General features: G+C 40.9%; 1 protein-coding gene across 1 annotated transcript in view; it reads left to right on the forward strand.

Moving 5' to 3' along the window:
• The window catches only part of LOC136873394 (uncharacterized), a 52,268-nt gene that overhangs the window by 19,817 nt on the left and 12,412 nt on the right, over window positions 1-20,039 (forward strand). The window contains exons 2-3 of the mRNA XM_067146698.2: window positions 3,445-3,584; window positions 11,045-11,135. Of these exons, the coding sequence (XP_067002799.2) occupies window positions 3,445-3,584; window positions 11,045-11,135 (231 nt within the window). The remainder of the gene's footprint in view (window positions 1-3,444; window positions 3,585-11,044; window positions 11,136-20,039) is intronic.

Raw genomic sequence — 20,039 nt, forward strand, 5'->3', positions numbered from 1 at the left:
GAAGGGGGGAAGTCCGTCTCCCTGTCTAACTCCTGTTTTTATTTCAAAACTTCCTGAAAGTGTTCCTCTGAACTTTACTCGTGATCGTGGATTACGCAGGATCTTTTGGATAAGGCTGTGAGTCTTCTGGTCCAGGCCCATTTCCTGCATAATTCTCATGAGGGTAGTTCTGTCTACTGACCCAGGAGTCGTATGATGTCGTAAAGTCAACAAAGGTGAGTACATACTTCTTGCCCACTAGTTTAACTTCAGTTAGTACCGACTTCACGTTGAGGATCTGTTCAGCACAAGAACGTCCTTTTCTGAAACCACCTTGGTATTTTCCCAACTGTGGATCCTATTGATGTTCGGCTGTAGGTGACTGGTATCAATGAGATCCCTCTATAGTTGTTCATGTAAGTCAAGTCACCTTTCTTGTGTAAGGAGTGGATCAGAGCAGATGTCCAGTCATCTGGTAGCCTCTCAGTTTCCCAGATGCTCCGCAGGATCTCTGTCAACTTGCTGATTGCTTTTCCCCAGCCTGCTTCCATAATTTGGCAACTATTATGTCTTCTCCCGGTGCTTTGTAATTTTTCAGTGATTGGATGATGTTTGTTACTTCTTCTTCTGTTGGAGGAAGAGAGTTTGGTCGTCTGGGTCTGTCTTGATATATGAAGGAAGTCTTAGGAGACACGCAGTTGAGGAGATTCTCAAAGTATTTGGCCAATAGATGACAGCTCTCTTTGTCATTATATGCTAAGTTCCCATCTGGTCTCCTGAAGTGTAGGCTGGGTGGATTATAGTGCCTGAGGCTTCGTTTGAAGGTCTTGTAGAAGTTTCTGGAGTTATTCTTAAAGTTTTCATCCAACTGCGTTAATTAGTCCTGGGTGTATTGAATCTTAACCGGTCTGATGATCCTGGCAGTTAGTCAACGCTGCTCTAAGAACTTATCTCTATTTGCTTGGGACTTTTGTGAGTTCCATCGTAGCCAAGCTCTCTATGCGATCGCGTGGTCAACCAGATGTGTTTCTTCTGTTTCATTAACGGGGAGACTTCCGTGGCAACTTTGATTAAGTTGTCCCGTGGTTGGTCTCAGCTGTACTCTCGTATTTTAGAGCTTTCATTTTCTCTGTAAACATGTTGCTTGATTTCAGTTTCTTCAGCTCAAACTTAGTGAGTTTGGGTGTTCGCGCTCTTCGTGTGTTTCTGGGTAAGAACTGAAATTTTATTTTGGAGACATAGTGGTCGCCCCTCTTAGTACCCTGACGTTTTGTACTTCTCTGGAGGACTTCTTTGAAATAGCCACATGGTTTATATGAAATTCTCCAAGGGTTTGTCTGGTGTTTTTCCTGAAATCCACGGACTTCTTTCAGAGCATGTCGTATAGACCGTCTATCTTGAAGATTTGATATTACTAGTTCTTCAATATTCTTCTCAGTTTCTGTCAGTCAAGTGGTGCGAATCTTCTTGTTCTGCCAGAAGATGGTCAGTCTTTTGGGATTCAGTCTTACTATATGGCAATAGAAAGCTACTATCGTTTTCCTAGCGCAATCAGAGAGCCTCTCTATATGTTTGTAGAGCTCGTAATTGTGCCGTCTACGGAATTCCTCATTATTTTTTTATTTATTTATTTATTTATTTACACTGACTGGCAGAGCAAATGCAACACCAAGAAGGAGTGGTCAGAACTTTATGCCAATTGCAGGGTAGACTGACGTCACTGAGGTATGCTCATGATGTGAAATGCGCCGCTGTGCTGCGCACGTAGCGAACGATAAATGGGACACGGCGTTGGCGAATGGCCCACTTCGTACCGTGATTTCTCAGCCGACAGTCATTGTAGAACGTGTTGTCGTATGCCACAGGACACGTGTATAGCTAAGAATGCCAGGCCGCTGTCAACGGAGGCATTTCCAGCAGACAGACGACTTTACGAGGGGTATGGTGATCGGGCTGAGAAGGGCAGGTTGGTCTCTTCGTCAAATCGCAGCCGATACCCATAGGGATGTGTCCACGGTGCAGCGCCTGTGGCGAAGATGGTTGGCGCAGGGACATGTGGCACGTGCGAGGGGTCCAGGCGCAGCCCGAGTGACGTCAGCACGCGAGGATCGGCGCATCCGCCGCCAAGCGGTGGCAGCCCCGCACGCCACGTCAACCGCCATTCTTCAGCATGTGCAAGACACCCTGGCTGTTCCAATATCGACCAGAACAATTTCCCGTCGATTGGTTGAAGGAGGCCTGCACTCCCGGCGTCCGCTCAGAAGACTACCATTGACTCCATAGCATAGACGTGCACACCTGGCATGGTGCCGGACTAGAGCGACTTGGATGAGGGAATGGCGGAACTTCGTGTTCTCCGATGAGTCACGCTTCTGTTCTGTCAGTGATAGTCACCGCAGACGAGTGTGGCGTCGGCGTGGAGAAAGGTCAAATCCGGCAGTAACTGTGGAGCGCCCTACCGCTAGACAACGCGGCATCATGGTTTGGGGCGCTATTGAGTATGATTCCACGTCACCTCTAGTGCGTATTCAAGGCACGTTAAATGCCCACCGCTATGTGCAGCATGTGCTGCGGCCGGTGGCACTCCCGTACCTTCAGAGGCTGCCCAATGCTCTGTTTCAGCAGGATAATGCCCGCCCACACACTGCTCGCATCTCCCAACAGGTTCTACGAGGTGTACAGATGCTTCCGTGGCCAGCGTACTCTCCGGATCTCTCACCAATCGAACACGTGTGGGATCTGATTGGACGCCGTTTGCAAACTCTGCCCCAGCCTCGTACGGACGACCAACTGTGGCAAATGGTTGACAGAGAATGGAGAACCATCCCTCAGGACACCATCCGCACTCTTATTGACTCTGTACCTCGACGTGTTTCTGCGTGCATCGCCGCTCGCGGTGGTCCTACATCCTACTGAGTCGATGCCGTGCGCATTGTGTAACCTGCATATCGGTTTGAAATAAACATCAATTATTCGTCCGTGCCGTCTCTGTTTTTTCCCCAACTTTCATCCCTTTCGAACCACTCCTTCTTGGTGTTGCATTTGCTCTGTCAGTCAGTTTATTTATTTATTTATTTATTTATTTATTTATTTATTTATTTATTTATTGACGTGACAGTACCCTTCTATGACGCCATTCGTATCTGACTGTACAGTAGTAACCATTGGCCACTTGAAGATTAACTGTTTTGAACTGACTACCCAAAATCAGATTTCTGCCGAGCGATGCTGCCATGAAAATACAGTGGGGCAGCCGCTCAACTGTCTACCCTCATCCGTTTTCCATCAGCATTGCTGGAAACTGTACAGTTTCAGTTTCCCTAAGTCTGTAATCCTACAACTGGAACTAAGTAAGTAATTCACAGACGCCATGGCAGCATGTTGCTCACAGCTAGGCTCTGCACAGTGCAGGAAACCAGCCGTTACTGATTGTTTACATGTGTAATTTACCCTTGTGTGTTACAGGAGACTACTGCCAGGCACAGTCGGAAGGACATCCACCTGGGATTAGCCGTATTATGGAACAAGTCGTGAAGTTTGGCATGGAGGCCGCTAATATTAATTGGCATCCCCTACAGTCCTGTTGGATTGCTGTAGCCCAAGAGGTTAGTAATAGTGTTGGCTACTGAATGCAGTGTATCGATTCATTTGAGTGTCCGAGTGAATCGATTCACAGGAACGGCGAGCTCACGGCACACGATTCAGCTTACTCCCAGCGGACAGTGCTGAGTTGAGCACTCACTGGACGTTGACGGGGAGCTGAGCTTCCGCTGCAGCGAGACAGTGAATCATGGCACATCGAAGGAATCGTGAACGAGCACGGCTCAGTGAGACACAAGATACGCACGGCTCCTTATCGGCTCAGTGGACACTAGCGGGTGGCGGAGAGCCGAACTTCCGCTGCAGCGAGACAGTGAATCATGGTACATCGAAAGAATCGTGAACGAGCGCGGCTCAGTGTCACACAAGATACACACGGCTCCTTATCGGCTCACTGGACACTGGCGAGAGCCGAGCTTCCGCTGCAGCGAGACATACAGTGAGCCATGGCTCACCGAAAGAATCGTATGCTATAATGGACTCTCGAGCTCAGTTCATTTGAAAATAATACCCATTTGCATTCACTGTCCTCTTCTTACAGGGAGATTTAAATAATAGATAGATTTATTTGCAGTGTTAAAAAGGTAGTCAAATCATAATTCTGAAGTAGCTAGTAAGTAGGTAGGCTATTAGGTTATACCATTTATTAGTTTAATTAATCTTAGTATTATAACTTAGTTGACATTTGACAATTAAACTCGACTCTAGCCTGTCCTACGAGTATGAGTCATGCTCATGACCACTCAAAGGTACCTGTTTTATATTGGAAGAACGGTTCAGTATTCTCTCAGTTCATATGTCACATCGTTGCACAAGACTTCAATCATATATGGACAGACGCAATAACTTAACCAACAGTATGTTGAATCAGAAAACCAGCGGGCTACTGTACATCTCGGGTAGCCTATACAAAATATGACGATTTAAAAAAATCCTCAGCTGATATAAAAATACATATTTTCAAAAATGACTGAGCGAGTTGTCGTGAGGTTAGTATCGCGTAGCTATGCGCTTTTATTCGGGGGATGGTGGGTTCGAATCCCACCGTCGGCAGCCGTTAAGATGGTTTTCCGTAGTTTCCCCATTTTCACACCAGGAAATGCTGGGACTGTACCTTAATTCAGGCCATGGCTGCTACCTTCCTAATCCGAACCTTTCCTACCCTATCTCGCCGGAAACCTTCGATGTATTAGAGTGACTAGCATTTTTTTCTAAGAAAGGAGTTCATAGTATGAAGACCAGATGGCAGCTGCGAGCACTGAATGCTGTTGCTCGATGTCTTACCAGCACATACTACACAAATTCAGTAGGAGCGGTGACTAATGTGCCGTGAATCGGATCGCTGTATCGATTCAGTAACGTGAACGGAATCAAATGAATCGATTCAGTAAAATGAATCGAATGTCCCATCACTAGTTAGTAAGCAAATATGTTATGGGAAATAACAAATAACCGTCTGCTCCAGTTCGACCCTTCGACCCGCTCGGCCGGCGAATACAGGAAGTTTGTACCACCAGCCTCGACACAAACGAGTTCTGACTATGAAACCAAAGGTAACATGAAATTGTCTGACGCCCAGCTTTCTCGGCAGGCCTTCAGACGTTTCTGTCAAGCAGTGTTGCATACTGTAACCGAGTAGGAAATATAATGCCGGTCCTTTTCCTACTTGTGCCATACCTGTCCCTTTAGGCACTTCCCTTGTTTGCTGTAGAATCGTACCATCATAACTACCAACAACAACAACAAGAACGGTATATCCAAACTGAATTCCCATAAGGAAACCACAATTTATTTTCATCGATTGCAAATATTAAAAAAGTTCAAGCTCTTTAGTTAGACCTTTTCAATCGTGAAATTGCCAGCATTTCGCCCCAGTATAGCAGAGTGCTCGTCAATAGGATTGCCACGCCTTCCCAAGATGCTGGCGATTATTGCGCTGTTGAGACACTACTGCAAGTCTCCTTTGTAAGACAATGCTGTGATGGTGCACCAGGGCAGATATGTACCTCCACTTGTATTAACACCTGCCTTTGGCGTGGCAATACAACTGAAGAGCCCACTGCCGCACTGGGGCAAACATGGTAACTTCATCACTGAAAAGGCGCAAAGAGCTTTAATGCTCTTAATAACTATATAGTGATACGGTAGTTCTTCTACTCTAATTGTTTCTATGCGTGGAAATTAATATACACTAGAAATTAATTAATTATTTTATTAACACAATGAGAACACTCGTACAAGAACTGTATAAGTAGTCGAAACATCACCTAAATTACCTGCCTGATCCTTGTAGGACCTAGTACGAACTACAGTTTCACAGACTGGATATTAGCGTACCGCTAATTGCTAATATCTAATAATTACCGAGGCCTATCAAAACCACAATCAGCCACTACATCACTTGGACTTATGTGAACACTCTTTTCTTACCTTGACGGCGCTCTAACTATTTCACTCAACAAAAATCATGTCCACAGTTTACTAAATTACATCCCCCTACCGGAGCTACACATATTTAACTTACGACTTCCATAAATTTGACGTTAAACAATCATTGCCATCAACTGTCTCAACATGTCGTTCGTTTGATATTAATTTTGAATAAATAAAATTCTACACTTTGCGGTGGAATATCAGTTACTAATGACATCATGGCAATCCCAAATTAATCCTCCAAATTTTCACGGAATTGTTACTTACAAAAAAGTACCAAAGTTACCACACGTGATCTTCACGGACTGCTCTCGAATCGAGATCCTCTCTGCTAAATATACATATTTATACACTGCATTACATAAAATTACATTAAGAAATACACTTAAACAATTGATATAACTACGCGACGTTCGTGCTGTAACACTACATTAAATACTTTAATTTGATGACAACTCTTGCAAATCTATTATAAAATATACAGTCACCACATATACGAAATGTATCACAAATGTAACTATAAAACTGAAATACTAAATGAAAATCCCAAAGAAAAATTAACCTGGCTTGGTCCAACACATGCATGGAGAAATGTCGCCTAATATCTGGACTTAGGTCCGAGCAATGTGACCAGAAGCATTTATATACTGATATTCCCTTATTACTTAATGTCTTGATTAAGTATCCTGAATTATAACACTTTAAATTAAATGGTCAATGATCATAACTCAGAATAAAAAGACCTACTCGATGATGATGATGATGGTGATGAAGATGCTTGCTGTTTAAAGGGGCCTAACATCTAGGTCATCGGCCCCTACTCTGTTGCAACAATAAGACACAGAATTCTAATCATCCTATGCCTGTAATATTGATAGGAGCATTTTCACAGATAGAGCTGGAGGGAGGAGCTTTGTACGGTGTTGCCACATTCCTGCATTATTTTTTCCTTCCTTCGCTTCCGGATCACTTGTTCGTTCAGACCGCTGTGTTCTGTTGTACGTAATTCAGAAGTGAGAAGTTTAGGAACTCCAAGCAACATGAGCCGGCTAGCAGGTTCATCTCCATGACAACCGCAGTGGGTAAGACTACGTTTCCATATGCAATGATGGTTTGTAGTTTATCAAGTTTCTACAACCATCTGCTCCCCTCCAATCTTTATCATTTGGGCGATTGCGCCGTCTTCCCCTGGTTCTTTGTTGCTTTTGAGATGCAATATGATGTCTCGTATCACCTCGTGTGTAGGTGGTACCGAGTCTTGGTTTGGAGTAGTTGCCTGAAATGTGAGTCTTTCTTTTGGTGGTTCACTGTTGTGTAGCTTCTCGAAGAACTGCTTCAGGACTTCACAATAATTGGCCTTTGTATTCGTCTCAAGTGTTCCATCAGGGCGACGGAAGAAAATAATGGGTGGCTTCAAGTTCGTCAGTTCTTCCATGAATGTCTTGTAAAAATTTCGCGTATTGTTCCTTTTGAAATCACTATTGGTTTCCTCCAATCTTCTGTGGTGATGTGAGCGTTTAATACGTCTGATTATTATTATTATTATTATTATTAGCTGCCTCTGTGGATCAGTTGGTAGAGTGTCGGCCTCCGGATCCCAAGATAGCGGGTTCAAACCCGGCAGAGGTAGTCGGATTTTTGAAGGGCGGAAAAAAGTCCATTAGACACTCCATGTCGTACGATGTCGGCATGTAAAAGATCTCTGGTGACACATTTGGTGTTTACCCGACAAAATTAATTAAATCTCAGCCATAGACGCCCAAGAGAGTTTCGGTTTACTCGGTCTGCCATCTAGTGGGCCTAGAGTAAAACGGAACGTCGAAATTGACGAGCAGACAGCCAGATGGCGTCACATTGAAATGTCTGCATACGGTAGCTGAGGCCATACGATTATTATTATTATTATTATTATTATTATTATTATTATTATTATTATTATTATTATTATTATATATATAATTCGCTGGGGCCATCAAGGACCACGTTAAGTCTTGTTGCATTTGACACTGAACTTGGCCTTCTTTAGAGCCCAAATTTCCCTCATTCTTTGTGAGTGGGCCTGCTTACGCTCCTCTGTCCAAGGGGCACCGTGTCTTCTCTTCGGTTGCTCGTCTCGGTTTAGCCCGTTCGTCAATATTTTCTTGCAGAAAAGATCTCTGTTAAGGGGGTCTTCAGCTGAGATATGTAGCATTTGCAGGTCTTCTTTGGTATTTCTAAACCAGGGAATTGTGGTTTTGGGGTTTGAATCAAAAAAGTGAAAGATTTCTTTAGTTAACTTTCTTCCGTCCATTCTTTTCAGATGACCGTAAAATCGTGCCCGTCTTTTTCTGATTGTGTCGGTAATTTTCTCTATTTTGCTGTAGACTTCCTCGTTGGATCTCTTTTGATGGATTCCATTTCTGTACTTTGATCCCAAGATTCCTCTCACAATTTTGCGTTCTTTTTTCTCCAGTTCTTCAAGGAGTCCTTTGTTGGCATTTAGAGACAGGGTTTCGGCTGCATATAGAACTACTGGCTTCAGAACTGTTTCATAGTGACGTATCTTGGTGTTTTGGGAAAGGAATTTTTTGTTGTAGATTGTGCGGGATGTTTGGTAGGCTATTTCCAGTTTGCGTACTCGCTCCTGAAGTGCTTCTTTGTCCAGTCCATTTTTCATGATGATCTCACCCAGGTATTTGAATTTGTCTACTCGGGTGATGTCCCCGTATTTTGTATGGAGTTTTGGAGGAGCCTCTTTGATGTTAGTCATTACTTCTGTTTTCTCAAACGATATCTGCAAACCAGTTTGTTCGGCAATTTCTTTTAAAATTTCAACTTGAGCTCTAGCGGTTTCTATGTCTTTTGAGAGAACAGCAATATCATCGGCAAATGCTAAGCAGTCTGTTGCGATCCCCTTGGATTTGGTTCCTATTCTCAATGGACTGTAGTTGGTCTCCTGTAATCTCAGCCGCCAGGTTCTGATGATCTTTTCAAGAACACAGTTGAAGAGTATCGGGGATAGCCCATCACCTTGTCGGACTCCTGTTTTGATGTCAAAGGAATGCGAGAGACATCCGTGGAACTTCACCTTCGATTTTGTATCGGTCAGGGTGGCTCTAATTAATGCCAGCAGTTTCAAATCAACTCCGAATTCATTTAAGATGTTTAGCAGGACTTCCCGGTCAATGGAGTCGTACGCTTTCTGAAAGTCCACAAAGACAGACACATACTGCTTGGACCTTAGTGTACAATATCTGATGATCGTTTTGAGATTTTGGATCTGCTCGGCTGTTGAGCGACCTTTTCTGAACCCTCCTTGGTATTCACCTATTTGATGTTCGACTTGTGCTTCCAAACGCTCCAGGATGGCAAGTGATAGAATTTTGTAAGTCACGGGTAGCAAAGATATTCCTCTGTAGTTGTTGATGTTCTTCATGCTGCCTTTTTTTGTGTAATGGATGGATCAAAGCTATTTTCCAATCTTCGGGTAGGGTCTCCTTGTTCCAAATTTCTTCTATTTGCTTTTTCAAGATATCAAGTGATTCCTCTGGGGCATATTTCCATAGTTCTGCTACTACTGAGTCTTCTCCCGGCGCTTTGTTATTTTTGAGACGGGCAATGTGGCGCTTGATTTCATCTCTGTCGGGTGGTCTGGAATCTGGGTACCTGAGTAAGGGTTCCTTGGTCTCAATGGGGCTTTGCGGTTTAGAGCAATTAAGTAAATTCTTGAAGTAGTCTGCAAGAATGCTGCAATTTTCTTCATTTGACGTCGCCAGTGTGCCGTCCTTTCGCTCAAAGCATAGAGATGGTGGTTTATAGCCAGTGAGTTTGCGTTTGAAGGCTCTGTAGTACTCTCTGTTTTCATTCTTCCTAAAGTTTTGTTCTATCTTTTCAATGAGAGATTTTTCGTATTTACGCTTCTCAGTTCTGAACACCCTAGCTGCTTGGGCACGTTGGGTTTTGTAGGTTTCCCAATCATTTTCTGATTTCGTAGAGTAGTACTGTTTCCACGCATTGAGTCTTTCTTTGAGGACTGATTCGCAGGTACCATTCCACCAGGCATGCTTTTTGCTTCTCTTGATTTCTGCAACGTCTTTGGCGGCCTCAACAAGGAGATTTTTGGCGTTGTTAAAGTCACAGTCATTTGGTCTAGCCTTCTCCTGGAACTCCTCGACCCTTTGCCGAAGTTTATCATTGTCGAAGCGTGTGATCTGTTTGGTTGTCTTCCTTGTGTTTGCGGAAATTGGTTTGAATTTGATAAGAGACATATAGTGATCTGAGGCCACATTGATGCCTTTCTTTACCTTGACATTCATAATCTCAGGGCTGTTTCTCCTGGAGATTGCAACATGATCAATTTGGAACTCTCCGAGAGTTTGGACGGGAGAACGCCAAGTCATTTTCTTTCTGGGTAGATGGCGAAAGTGGGTCGACATGACCTGCAGGTTGCGATTTTCACAAATGGACACCAGTCTTTTGCCATTGGGATTGGTTCTTTTGTGAGCAGGGTAATTTCCTATAACTTTCTTGTACTTCTGTTCACGACCTAGTTGGGCATTGAAGTCACCCAAAAGAAGCTTGACATGGTGTTTGGGGATTTTGTTTAATTTTTCATCCAGTAGGTCCCAGAAATTATCAACTTCGTCTGGATCAGACTTGTTCTTATCGTTTGTAGGAGCATGTGCGTTAACTAGAGCGTACGTTTTGTTCGCGCATTTAATTGTGAGTATAGACAATCTGTCATTCACAGGTTCGAAATTTGCAACCGATTTAAGGATCTTGGTTCTAACAGCAAACGCAGTTCCAAGCATCACAGCACAATTGAGTATACTCTAAATATGAAGTTTATTATTATTATTATTATTATTATTATTATTATTATTATTATTATTATTATTATTATTATTATTATTAATTCCCAAGATGAATATTAAAGATTCATGTTTTAGCCTTGGTTCATTATCCAAGTTTCCACATGTTAGTTAAGTGAAGTAATAAACATCTGTCTCCGTTCCATTTTGGAGAGTGTATTTCTGACTGTGATATGTTACAGGTCAGGGAGAAATGCGGTTCATCAATGACCGTGTCCTGTCTCGATACGGAACTTTCAACAGAACTCACCAGCTGCCTGCAGAGAGAAATAGGTAACGTATATGAGCTTTCATTATGCAACAGGCCGTAGCAATTCGCAACTACATGAATGAAAGAATTAACTACTCTTCGCTCCCGGTCACGGATGACTGGGAAGAGAGGATTAATTTATAAAATAATCTATATAAATAAAGTTGTAGGGGGTCCGCTGACTGTAATTTCTTTTGTTTTGCCAATTTTTCAGATATTTATCCGTTTTAGGTCAACTCAAGACCGAATCGGTGGTTTTTACTTTTCGTGTCTCTTTGTCTGTTTGTCTGTTTGGCTGTTCCACCATCACGTCGAAACGGCTGGATAGATCTCAACCAAACTTCATATTTAGATTGTACTCATCCCGGGGAAGGTTTCGATATGCATATCGTTTTAAAATCTTTGAATATACGGTTTTCCTCCATCTGCTCTTATACTATTGATTTTCTATAAACTCCGTGGACCGCACGTGAAACGTCTCTTCATTATAAACAACTTTCGTTATGTTCATAATTTACCTTACTCTTCACATGACGGAGAAATTTACTATTTTCTGCGGGTATCATGCTCTGCATTGAGTGACCGACAGACCGACAACGAACCTACAGGTTACCATGGCAACGTGTCTGACTGCCTGCCAGTAGGGAAGTAACGTATTGCCATTTTCCTCATAACGCTTTTAAATTCGTGGTTGTTCCTTGAGTAGAAGGCAAAAGAGGCGTCAATCGGCCTATCTGCGGGATATTGGCGGAATATCGTTGGAGGTTATAACCGCCCTCGAATAAACCATTTTCTATTAATTTCAACTTTCTTAACTGTATTATTTTCTTCCTTAATTACTTCGTATGTACGCGAGTGCTAGAATCTACTAGATATATTTCCACCAAACTTCATATTTAGAATCCACCTGTCTTAAGATTAAGTAATAACACCATTAGTCATCTTCTTATCTGTTAATCTAAGAATCCCTGCGCCTAAATTTCTCCTCTGTTACCGCTTTATTATATCCATAACTCACACCAGCATAATTTATTGAGGGGCATTTGATTTACCAATATATTCACTTGGCATTTATATATTTGTCGTACCGAGCTGCAGTCGCTTAAGTGTGGCCAGTATCCAGTATTCGGGAGATAGTTGGTTCGAACCCCACTGCCGGCAGCCCTGAAGATGATTTTCCGTGGTTTCCCATTTTCACACCAGGCAAATGCTGGGCTGTACCTTAATTAAGGCCACGGCCGCTTCCTTCCCAGTCCTAGCCCGTTCCTGTCCCATCGTCACCATATGACTTATCTGTGTCAGTGTGACGTAAAGCCAATAGCAAAAACAATATATTGTGCCTATCCGGGGCTTCAGTGCACAATAATAATAATAATAATAATTCGTGAGGGCATCGGCCGAATGGAAAAAAACGTGATGAGATCTTCGGTGAATGGTCCTAGAATCGAATTCTCATCATCATCCCTACTTCAGAATAACCACGGCTATAATATTAGAGCATTCAGGTCAATGGTACGTTCGGACTAAAAGGCATTAATAAATTATTTATGAGTAGGGATCTCAATATAGAAGAGGAATACAACGTCACTACAAATCAGAAGAATGATGTTTTAAAGTTTTATGAATATCTGATTTATTATCAACTGAGAAAGAACATCCATAATTAAAACGAAATGTGCCATATAACATTTGATCACAAAATTAAAAAAAGAAGGAAAAAAAGCGGGATTCATATTAATGAAATTATTATTTAATTGTCTTGTGGAATTAGTATTCCACACCAATAATCCCGATGTTTAGAGGCCTTTCACTTGTTACTACCTCTATTATTCACAACATTGTTAGTCATTAATTAATTAATTAATTAATTAATTATACATAATAATCGGCACTATAATGATCACCCTACAGGATATCATTCCAGCTTTCTATACATGAACTAGAGTTTTGAAATATTATAATTTCTTGTGATCATATCATTACGCGACCAAGGATTAAGACAGTATGTTAATTATGACAAGCACACTCCAAGATATCTGAAAGTCATGTTCAGCCCTAATAACTAACTTCATTATTATTTACAAAGGTATAACAAATCGCATAGGCATGTTTCGCCGGGATTAAATTAAAATACCATTTGATCAATTAACATATAATAATACTGGGCTTATGGATGACGCGTGGACAATAACACGACATTTTACATGTAATAATACACTCAACTACTACCAAACACATAATATGACCCTTTATCATAAATACAAGATTATATGGAGGGAATGGTCCTTCCATTACCAAAAATAATATCAATGATACACGTTGCCCTGGATGGGGGTCGAACTCATAGTCTTCTCACTGCAGGATGCATGTTTTTTTTAAATTTCTAGATCGGATGGAATGAACAAAATAAATTGGGAGGAAGTCTATTGTTCCTACTATATTAATTCAGTCGCGGTGACAATTAGCTACTCTATGCGTAAATGTCCGTCGGATATTGTTAGAAAGTAAATGGCCATCGAACACTCCACAGTCAAGGCTTTTAACGTGCCCACAGCTTCCTTAGCCTTTGTATCCATTTGTCACTTTCTCTAGTGTAACGGTACTTCCGCACGCCTCCCTTTCATACAGTCTGGGGAAGGTATCTCTCTTTAATAAACTGCCTCGATATAAATTCGGGCCAACACAGCTTCTTCAAGCTCAACGCTAACATGTTAATTCTCACATGGTTCTATTCAACCTAATCTCAATATAACTGGCGTGGTACACTTCTTCAAGCTTTACATAAATTATCTCTGGCACATATTTATATCGCCTTGATTATCAATTGATAGATATTCACCGACCATCACTTCCAACTCAATACCACGAACACTCGCATATAATTACATAAGGGATATTAATTCATGCCACTCTATAAAACAAATTTACATATTAAATTCACGATCTAGAAATTATACTCGCATCTAAAAACATCATTTGAACTCCTCATATGCTCCGTCTTATACATGACATACAAGTCATCCTCGTATTCTTTTGACGAGGCAGAGCATCTCATCTTATCATAAGATCTGGGGTTACCTAGATGGATACCACTTTCATCCATCATAACACTTCTTGAAGACAAAATAAATCATTACAGGAATCTTATAACTAACATGCATTACTTTCCAAGGGGTCTAAATAAACTGCTGGTCATCATTGCCGGTACAAACTTCCTACTACACAAGCTAAAAATTTTAATCCCTTTGAACAGCCCGCGATCATCATTCACATTTTTAATCTACTTGACATGCTAATTCTAACTATTTACAGGAGGGAAAATGACTTTCAAACATAGTAAACTTGAAAATGCACTTATCTTAGGGTGATCATTCTCGTCCGAGGCAGCACACTCATAACAGCTTAAGCCATCATCTTGCTGCCTTTGATGTCGTGAGGTCCTTGGTTCGTTTCCGGGATGAACTCCATCTTGTAGACTTCACCACGCATAATAATCCTGGAGGTATCCAACACAATGAGATGCTGGGTAGGTAAGTGACTCGCGTATTCTCTTCCCAGACAAGCGATCACTCGTTCCAATATGCAAAGGGGAAAACACTATGGTTATAATTGGGTCAAATTGTAACACGTACTACATTCAGGCATGGTTAGATTTATCCCAAATATATTGGTGAACTATCACGTATTCACTTGCACTGTAATCCAACGTTAAGGGTCACTAACTTGCTTATTTCACATTTCTTCACAATGTAAGATAACTCACATCCACGTTTGTACTTTCAGCAGACGCTGCCCAAATTATTATTATTATTATTATTATTATTATTATTATTATTATTATTATGCGTGAATCGCAATTTCCTGAACAAATTCACTTTTTCAACGTTCTAATTGTAATTCCAATTTGCTCTCACGGCACTTCACTGTATTTGACTAGTAGTGAATTAATCTAGCCACACACGAATCCATCGAACATATATTACAGTAGCTTGAATGCTACGCAGCTCTTAACAGGTGGGTTATTCCTCGTTCACTATCCTCGTTGATTACACCATGATACAAAATGTTATAAATACACGAAATTTACACAATAAGTGCACGTCAATAATCACTGCGCTTAAATAATGATTTATGCAGTACTTCTGCTAGTAAAATCTCACAATTGCAGTACTTCATCACTTGATGAAAGTATTACACAATATCACAGGTCGTGCAAAATAGCAACACGTCTGAACAGCACGGAAACACAGTAGATAATGGGTAAGTAGTCTCCTGTCCGATTTCTTTTGTAGGACAGAGGAAAAAACCAAGAGTGGGGGTTAACTACGGCTTCATGTCGGGGATCACTTCCGTAAAAAGCCGTTTGTCGGCGTTGATCTGCATATCAAATATAGCTCTGACCTTCCATGTTTTACTGATCGAATCTTATTCTCTTAGGATCGGTGGTTTAATTATAATCGTCAAAGCGTCATTTACCACTTGTGCAATGATTGACTTACGTCTTGCCAAACTCCAGGATAGGCTCACCTCGCCAGACCTGTGACGACGTTCTGTAATTCTCTGCACCGATTCAGATCACGTAATCAATGATAAGTTGAATAACTGGAAGATGTTTCGTTGTCATTTTTAACTAAATAATTCCTTGATCACGGCAAGCTCTTATTCATGAATATTAGATGCGTAAGTCAATAATCACATGATTCTTATTATTGTTATTAATATTGAAAATTCTGAAACAAATGAAAGTTTTGGTTGGTATCACTAAAATCACCAACAAATATTTAGGGAGTTACTTCTCCCTAAGTTAACCCGACTTATTAAGCATGGCTCGCGGGCTGTCACATGACCTTCTACTCCTTCCAACTCACTCGCACAGGAGAGAGAAACATCCTAAGTGCTGGCCAGCGTATCACTCGCCCTTGTCATTACGCGCACAGAGCCTCTTGTCCTCTAAAGTAGCAGCGCATCGTTCGTATACCGTGCAGCGCTGTGGTCTGCTATCTTTGCGGCTAAACGTCGTAGAATGACGCGGAAAACGGCATATTATTGATATGGGATGTCACGATATGGTATCTAAAGTACCGTGAACGGTCACAATATATATATATACATTTATCATTATGCAGCTGTCCTCAGTTATAAACCATTTTCTATTAATTTCAACTTTCTTAACTGTGTTATTTTCTTCCTTAATTACTCCGTATGTACGCGAGTGCTAGAATCTACTAGATATATTTCCACCAAACTTCATATTTAGAATCCACCTGTCTTTGGGTAGGTTTTAGGGCAAATATTGTTTCTAAATCCCTGAACTGGCTGTGGTTTACACGAAACCGAAACCGTGATTTTGCACTCCCACAAAATGTACACAACCAAACTTAATGGAAATCTACTTGCCTTAATGGAAATTAATTTCTAAACCACTTTTCTCATGTGCATCATTTCGATACGAGGATTAATAAGGGAGATATCATTAACGGACCGTCAAGTCCTATCGGAGTTAACTCAAGAGTGGGTGCGTGTAAAGCGTATTTCTTACAACTTGAAAACTACTGAAGATATTCGGACCAAACTTTATATTTAGCATCCACCTGTCCAAAGGTAATTTTTAAAAGTCAATAAAATTTCATGTTCCGGAATGGACTGGTGATTTTACTCTTATACAATATATACAGTACAGGATCAACCTCACTGAAAATCGACCAAACGTGATGGAATTCCATCTCTAAACAGTTTTTTTATGTGCATTTATTCGTCAGGATGATTAATAAGGGAGATATCATGAATGGTCAGTTTTTCAGGTTAAGTCCAGCGGACATAGCCCAAAAGGTGTTGTACGTGGAGTAGATTCCTTATCTACCTATATAAATAAAATCGTAACGACTCTGTGCCTCTACATTAACTATTTTGGCGAAATTTTTGCACAGTTACCTGTTTAAGGGGTAATAATGACCATCTGCATATTTTTCTGGTTTAGTTTCCTGAAAGTCCTAATTTTTACCCTCCTCGCCTAAATTCAGATTGCGGCATAATCTGCCAGACGAAAAAAATTGAAATTTGACAAAATTATACGTTTCAGCCTGTAACGGACGGAAAACTTCCAAGATCTTAAATTTTTCACTTTCTATCCCCGAAGAATATCGAAATGTGGAAGAAATTTTGGTGATGGTGCAGACTTTCGTTCAATTTGGAATGATCTACAACAATGGTCTTATGACTTTTTGTCGTATCTGTATTCTTTTACGTTTGGTTTTTCTCTATTAATCGATGTTAAGTAAATTTGGACTTTTCACGTGCATAATTCATACTTTCATTCACTTATGGGAAATATAGAATCATCAAACTCTTCACGAAAATTGGCCCACCCAGTAGCCATATGTGAGCCAAATGCTATGTATGTAGCTGTCACATAATTGTCCGAAAAGTAATGCAATGTGAGATAATCTTACAAACACTTTACCCTGTTCAATGTTTCTAACTCAATCTGACCCAAGAATAGATGAGATATCATAGGACCAGACATTTAGGCCACTAAATCCGGCGTGTTATGGTACAATCCTTTGTCGATATGACGTACGTTTAGGAGCAGTTAATCTGTAAATGAAGGTTTTCAATAATGTAAACGCGCATATACTTGTCGATCTATATATATATTCACTGATATCGATTTGTAGCGATCGAGAAACGGTGTGTCTGCTATTATAATCAGGACTCCGCACACCGACTTTGACTGGCAGTAGGAATGGAGTCCTTTTCCAACTCCTGTGTAACTGGCAGTAGTAAGGGAGGCCTACCATTGTAATGAATAGTTCACTTCTCGATTTGACTTGCAGAAGGCAAGGGAGCCTGCAGTTTTGTTTAAAACTCCCCTACCCGACTGTGTTTGCCAGTAGGCAAGGGTGCCCGCAATTATCAACAAATGTCCTCATTTAAAATGTGACTGGCATTAGGCACAGTGGCCTGCTATTTTGATGGAAACTCACCAACTTGGTGTGACTGGCAGTAAGCTGGCTGGCAGTAGGAAGAGGGGCCTGACATTATAATGATAACTGCACAACTCAATTTCGACTGATAGTAGGGTAGTTGCCTGCCATTATAATAAAAACTCCTCAACTGCTATCTGTCTGGAAGTAGGAAAGGGGGCTGCCATTGTAACGAAAACTCCCCAAATCGATTGTGACCGCGCAGTAGGCAATGGGGCTTGCAATCATAATGTAAACTTCCCAACTCGATTGTGAATGGCAGTAGGCAAGTGAGCCTGCCGTTATATCACAAATCCGTAACAAACACTTTACATTGGAAACAACGTATGGGGACCCTCCCCATGCTGTTTCTCGGAAAAACGTTAAGAGACATGCAATTTTGAAACAATCTTATTTACTGGATGCACAGTATTTTCTTCGATATTCGAATACTATATAGAATATAGAATATAGAATAGTTGCTTGAAGTATGAACCCTTAACATCCCTTGATGTGGAGAGAAGTTTCTCGAAGTTTCGCAACGTGCTGTTTGAAACCCGACGATTCTTTACAACTAGGAACCTGCAGATCATTATTGTGATATACTGCAGAGCGAAGTGAGGTAACGTTTCTTAATTCCAATTTCTGTAACACTAGTGAGGAAAAATAATGATTCCAGTTATATTTATTTGAATTTCTTGCTCCAGGATGTCCATCGCGAGTTCAATGAATTCGTTATAGGTGAAAAATATTTCATTCTAAATTCTTCAAATATTTTTAATAGTAATAATAATATTATTGGCTTTATGTCCCACTAACTACTTTTACGATTTTCGGAGACGTCGATGTGTTGGAATTTTGTTCCACAGGAGTTCTTTTAAGTGCCAGTAAATGTACCTACACGAGGTTGACGTATTTGAACACCTTCAAATACCACCGGTCTGACCAAGGATCGAACATGCCAAGTTTTTTAACAAACAAATTGTGTTAATCTAAATATACATGCTGCCTGAAAGAAGAAAAAGAAGTATTTAATACATATTTTTTCATATCACCAGAATGTTGCATTTTAAAGGATTATATTCCTTTATTAAATATGGACCGGTAATTAAAACTAAAATTATGAATGAATTCGGATCGCATTTTTACGGGACGTTTCCCAGTTGTTATGTCCTTTTTTGATATTTTAGGGACTTTTATGAGTCTTTTTATGCAAAATTTAGGTCTTCAACTTCCAAGCCTTAGTGATTTTCCTAATGATGATAATTACTTATATAACACCTAGATACTTAGAGTGATCCTCAACACAGTAATTAACACTTATATTTGTACAGTTTGAGGTCGTACAATATACGCTCAGTCGTGCTACAGAACAGCTTGGTACTTGCTATGAAACCTTAGTAAGACTCCAGTATGTGCCTTCCACCTCAGACATATGCAAGTAAATCGGAAACTTGAAGTATTCTGGAATGATACATTGTTGGTTCACTGCTTCTATTCTAGATATCTAGGGGTCACCTTGGACCGTACACTTGCATACAAGGAGCAGTGCCTTAAGCTGAAGCAGAAGATCTCTTCGAGGAACTGCCTCCTCCGTAAGCTGGCAGGGACTGACTGGCGCACCCATCCCCAAACGTTAAGAACAACAGCACTGACCTGCTGCTATTCAGCAAGAGAATATGCCTGTTCTGTGTGGTATAAGTCAGCCCATGAAAAACAGGTTGATGTTGTCTTAAACGAGAGTTGCAGGATTATTTCAGGTTGTTTGAGGCCAAGTCCCATCAATAAAGTGAACTATCTGGCAGCGATTGCTCCATCTGATATCAGAAGATAAGTGTCTGCCAACAATGAAAGTAGAAAATAATCTACTATGACCTCACATTCACTCTGCGGATATCAAGCTGCTGAAAGGAGATTAATATTGAGAAAGAGCTTCCTAACAACTATTCGACTGTTACAAGGAAC

Source organism: Anabrus simplex, chromosome 1, assembly GCF_040414725.1.
Source record: "Anabrus simplex isolate iqAnaSimp1 chromosome 1, ASM4041472v1, whole genome shotgun sequence".
Taxonomy (NCBI): domain Eukaryota; kingdom Metazoa; phylum Arthropoda; class Insecta; order Orthoptera; family Tettigoniidae; genus Anabrus; species Anabrus simplex.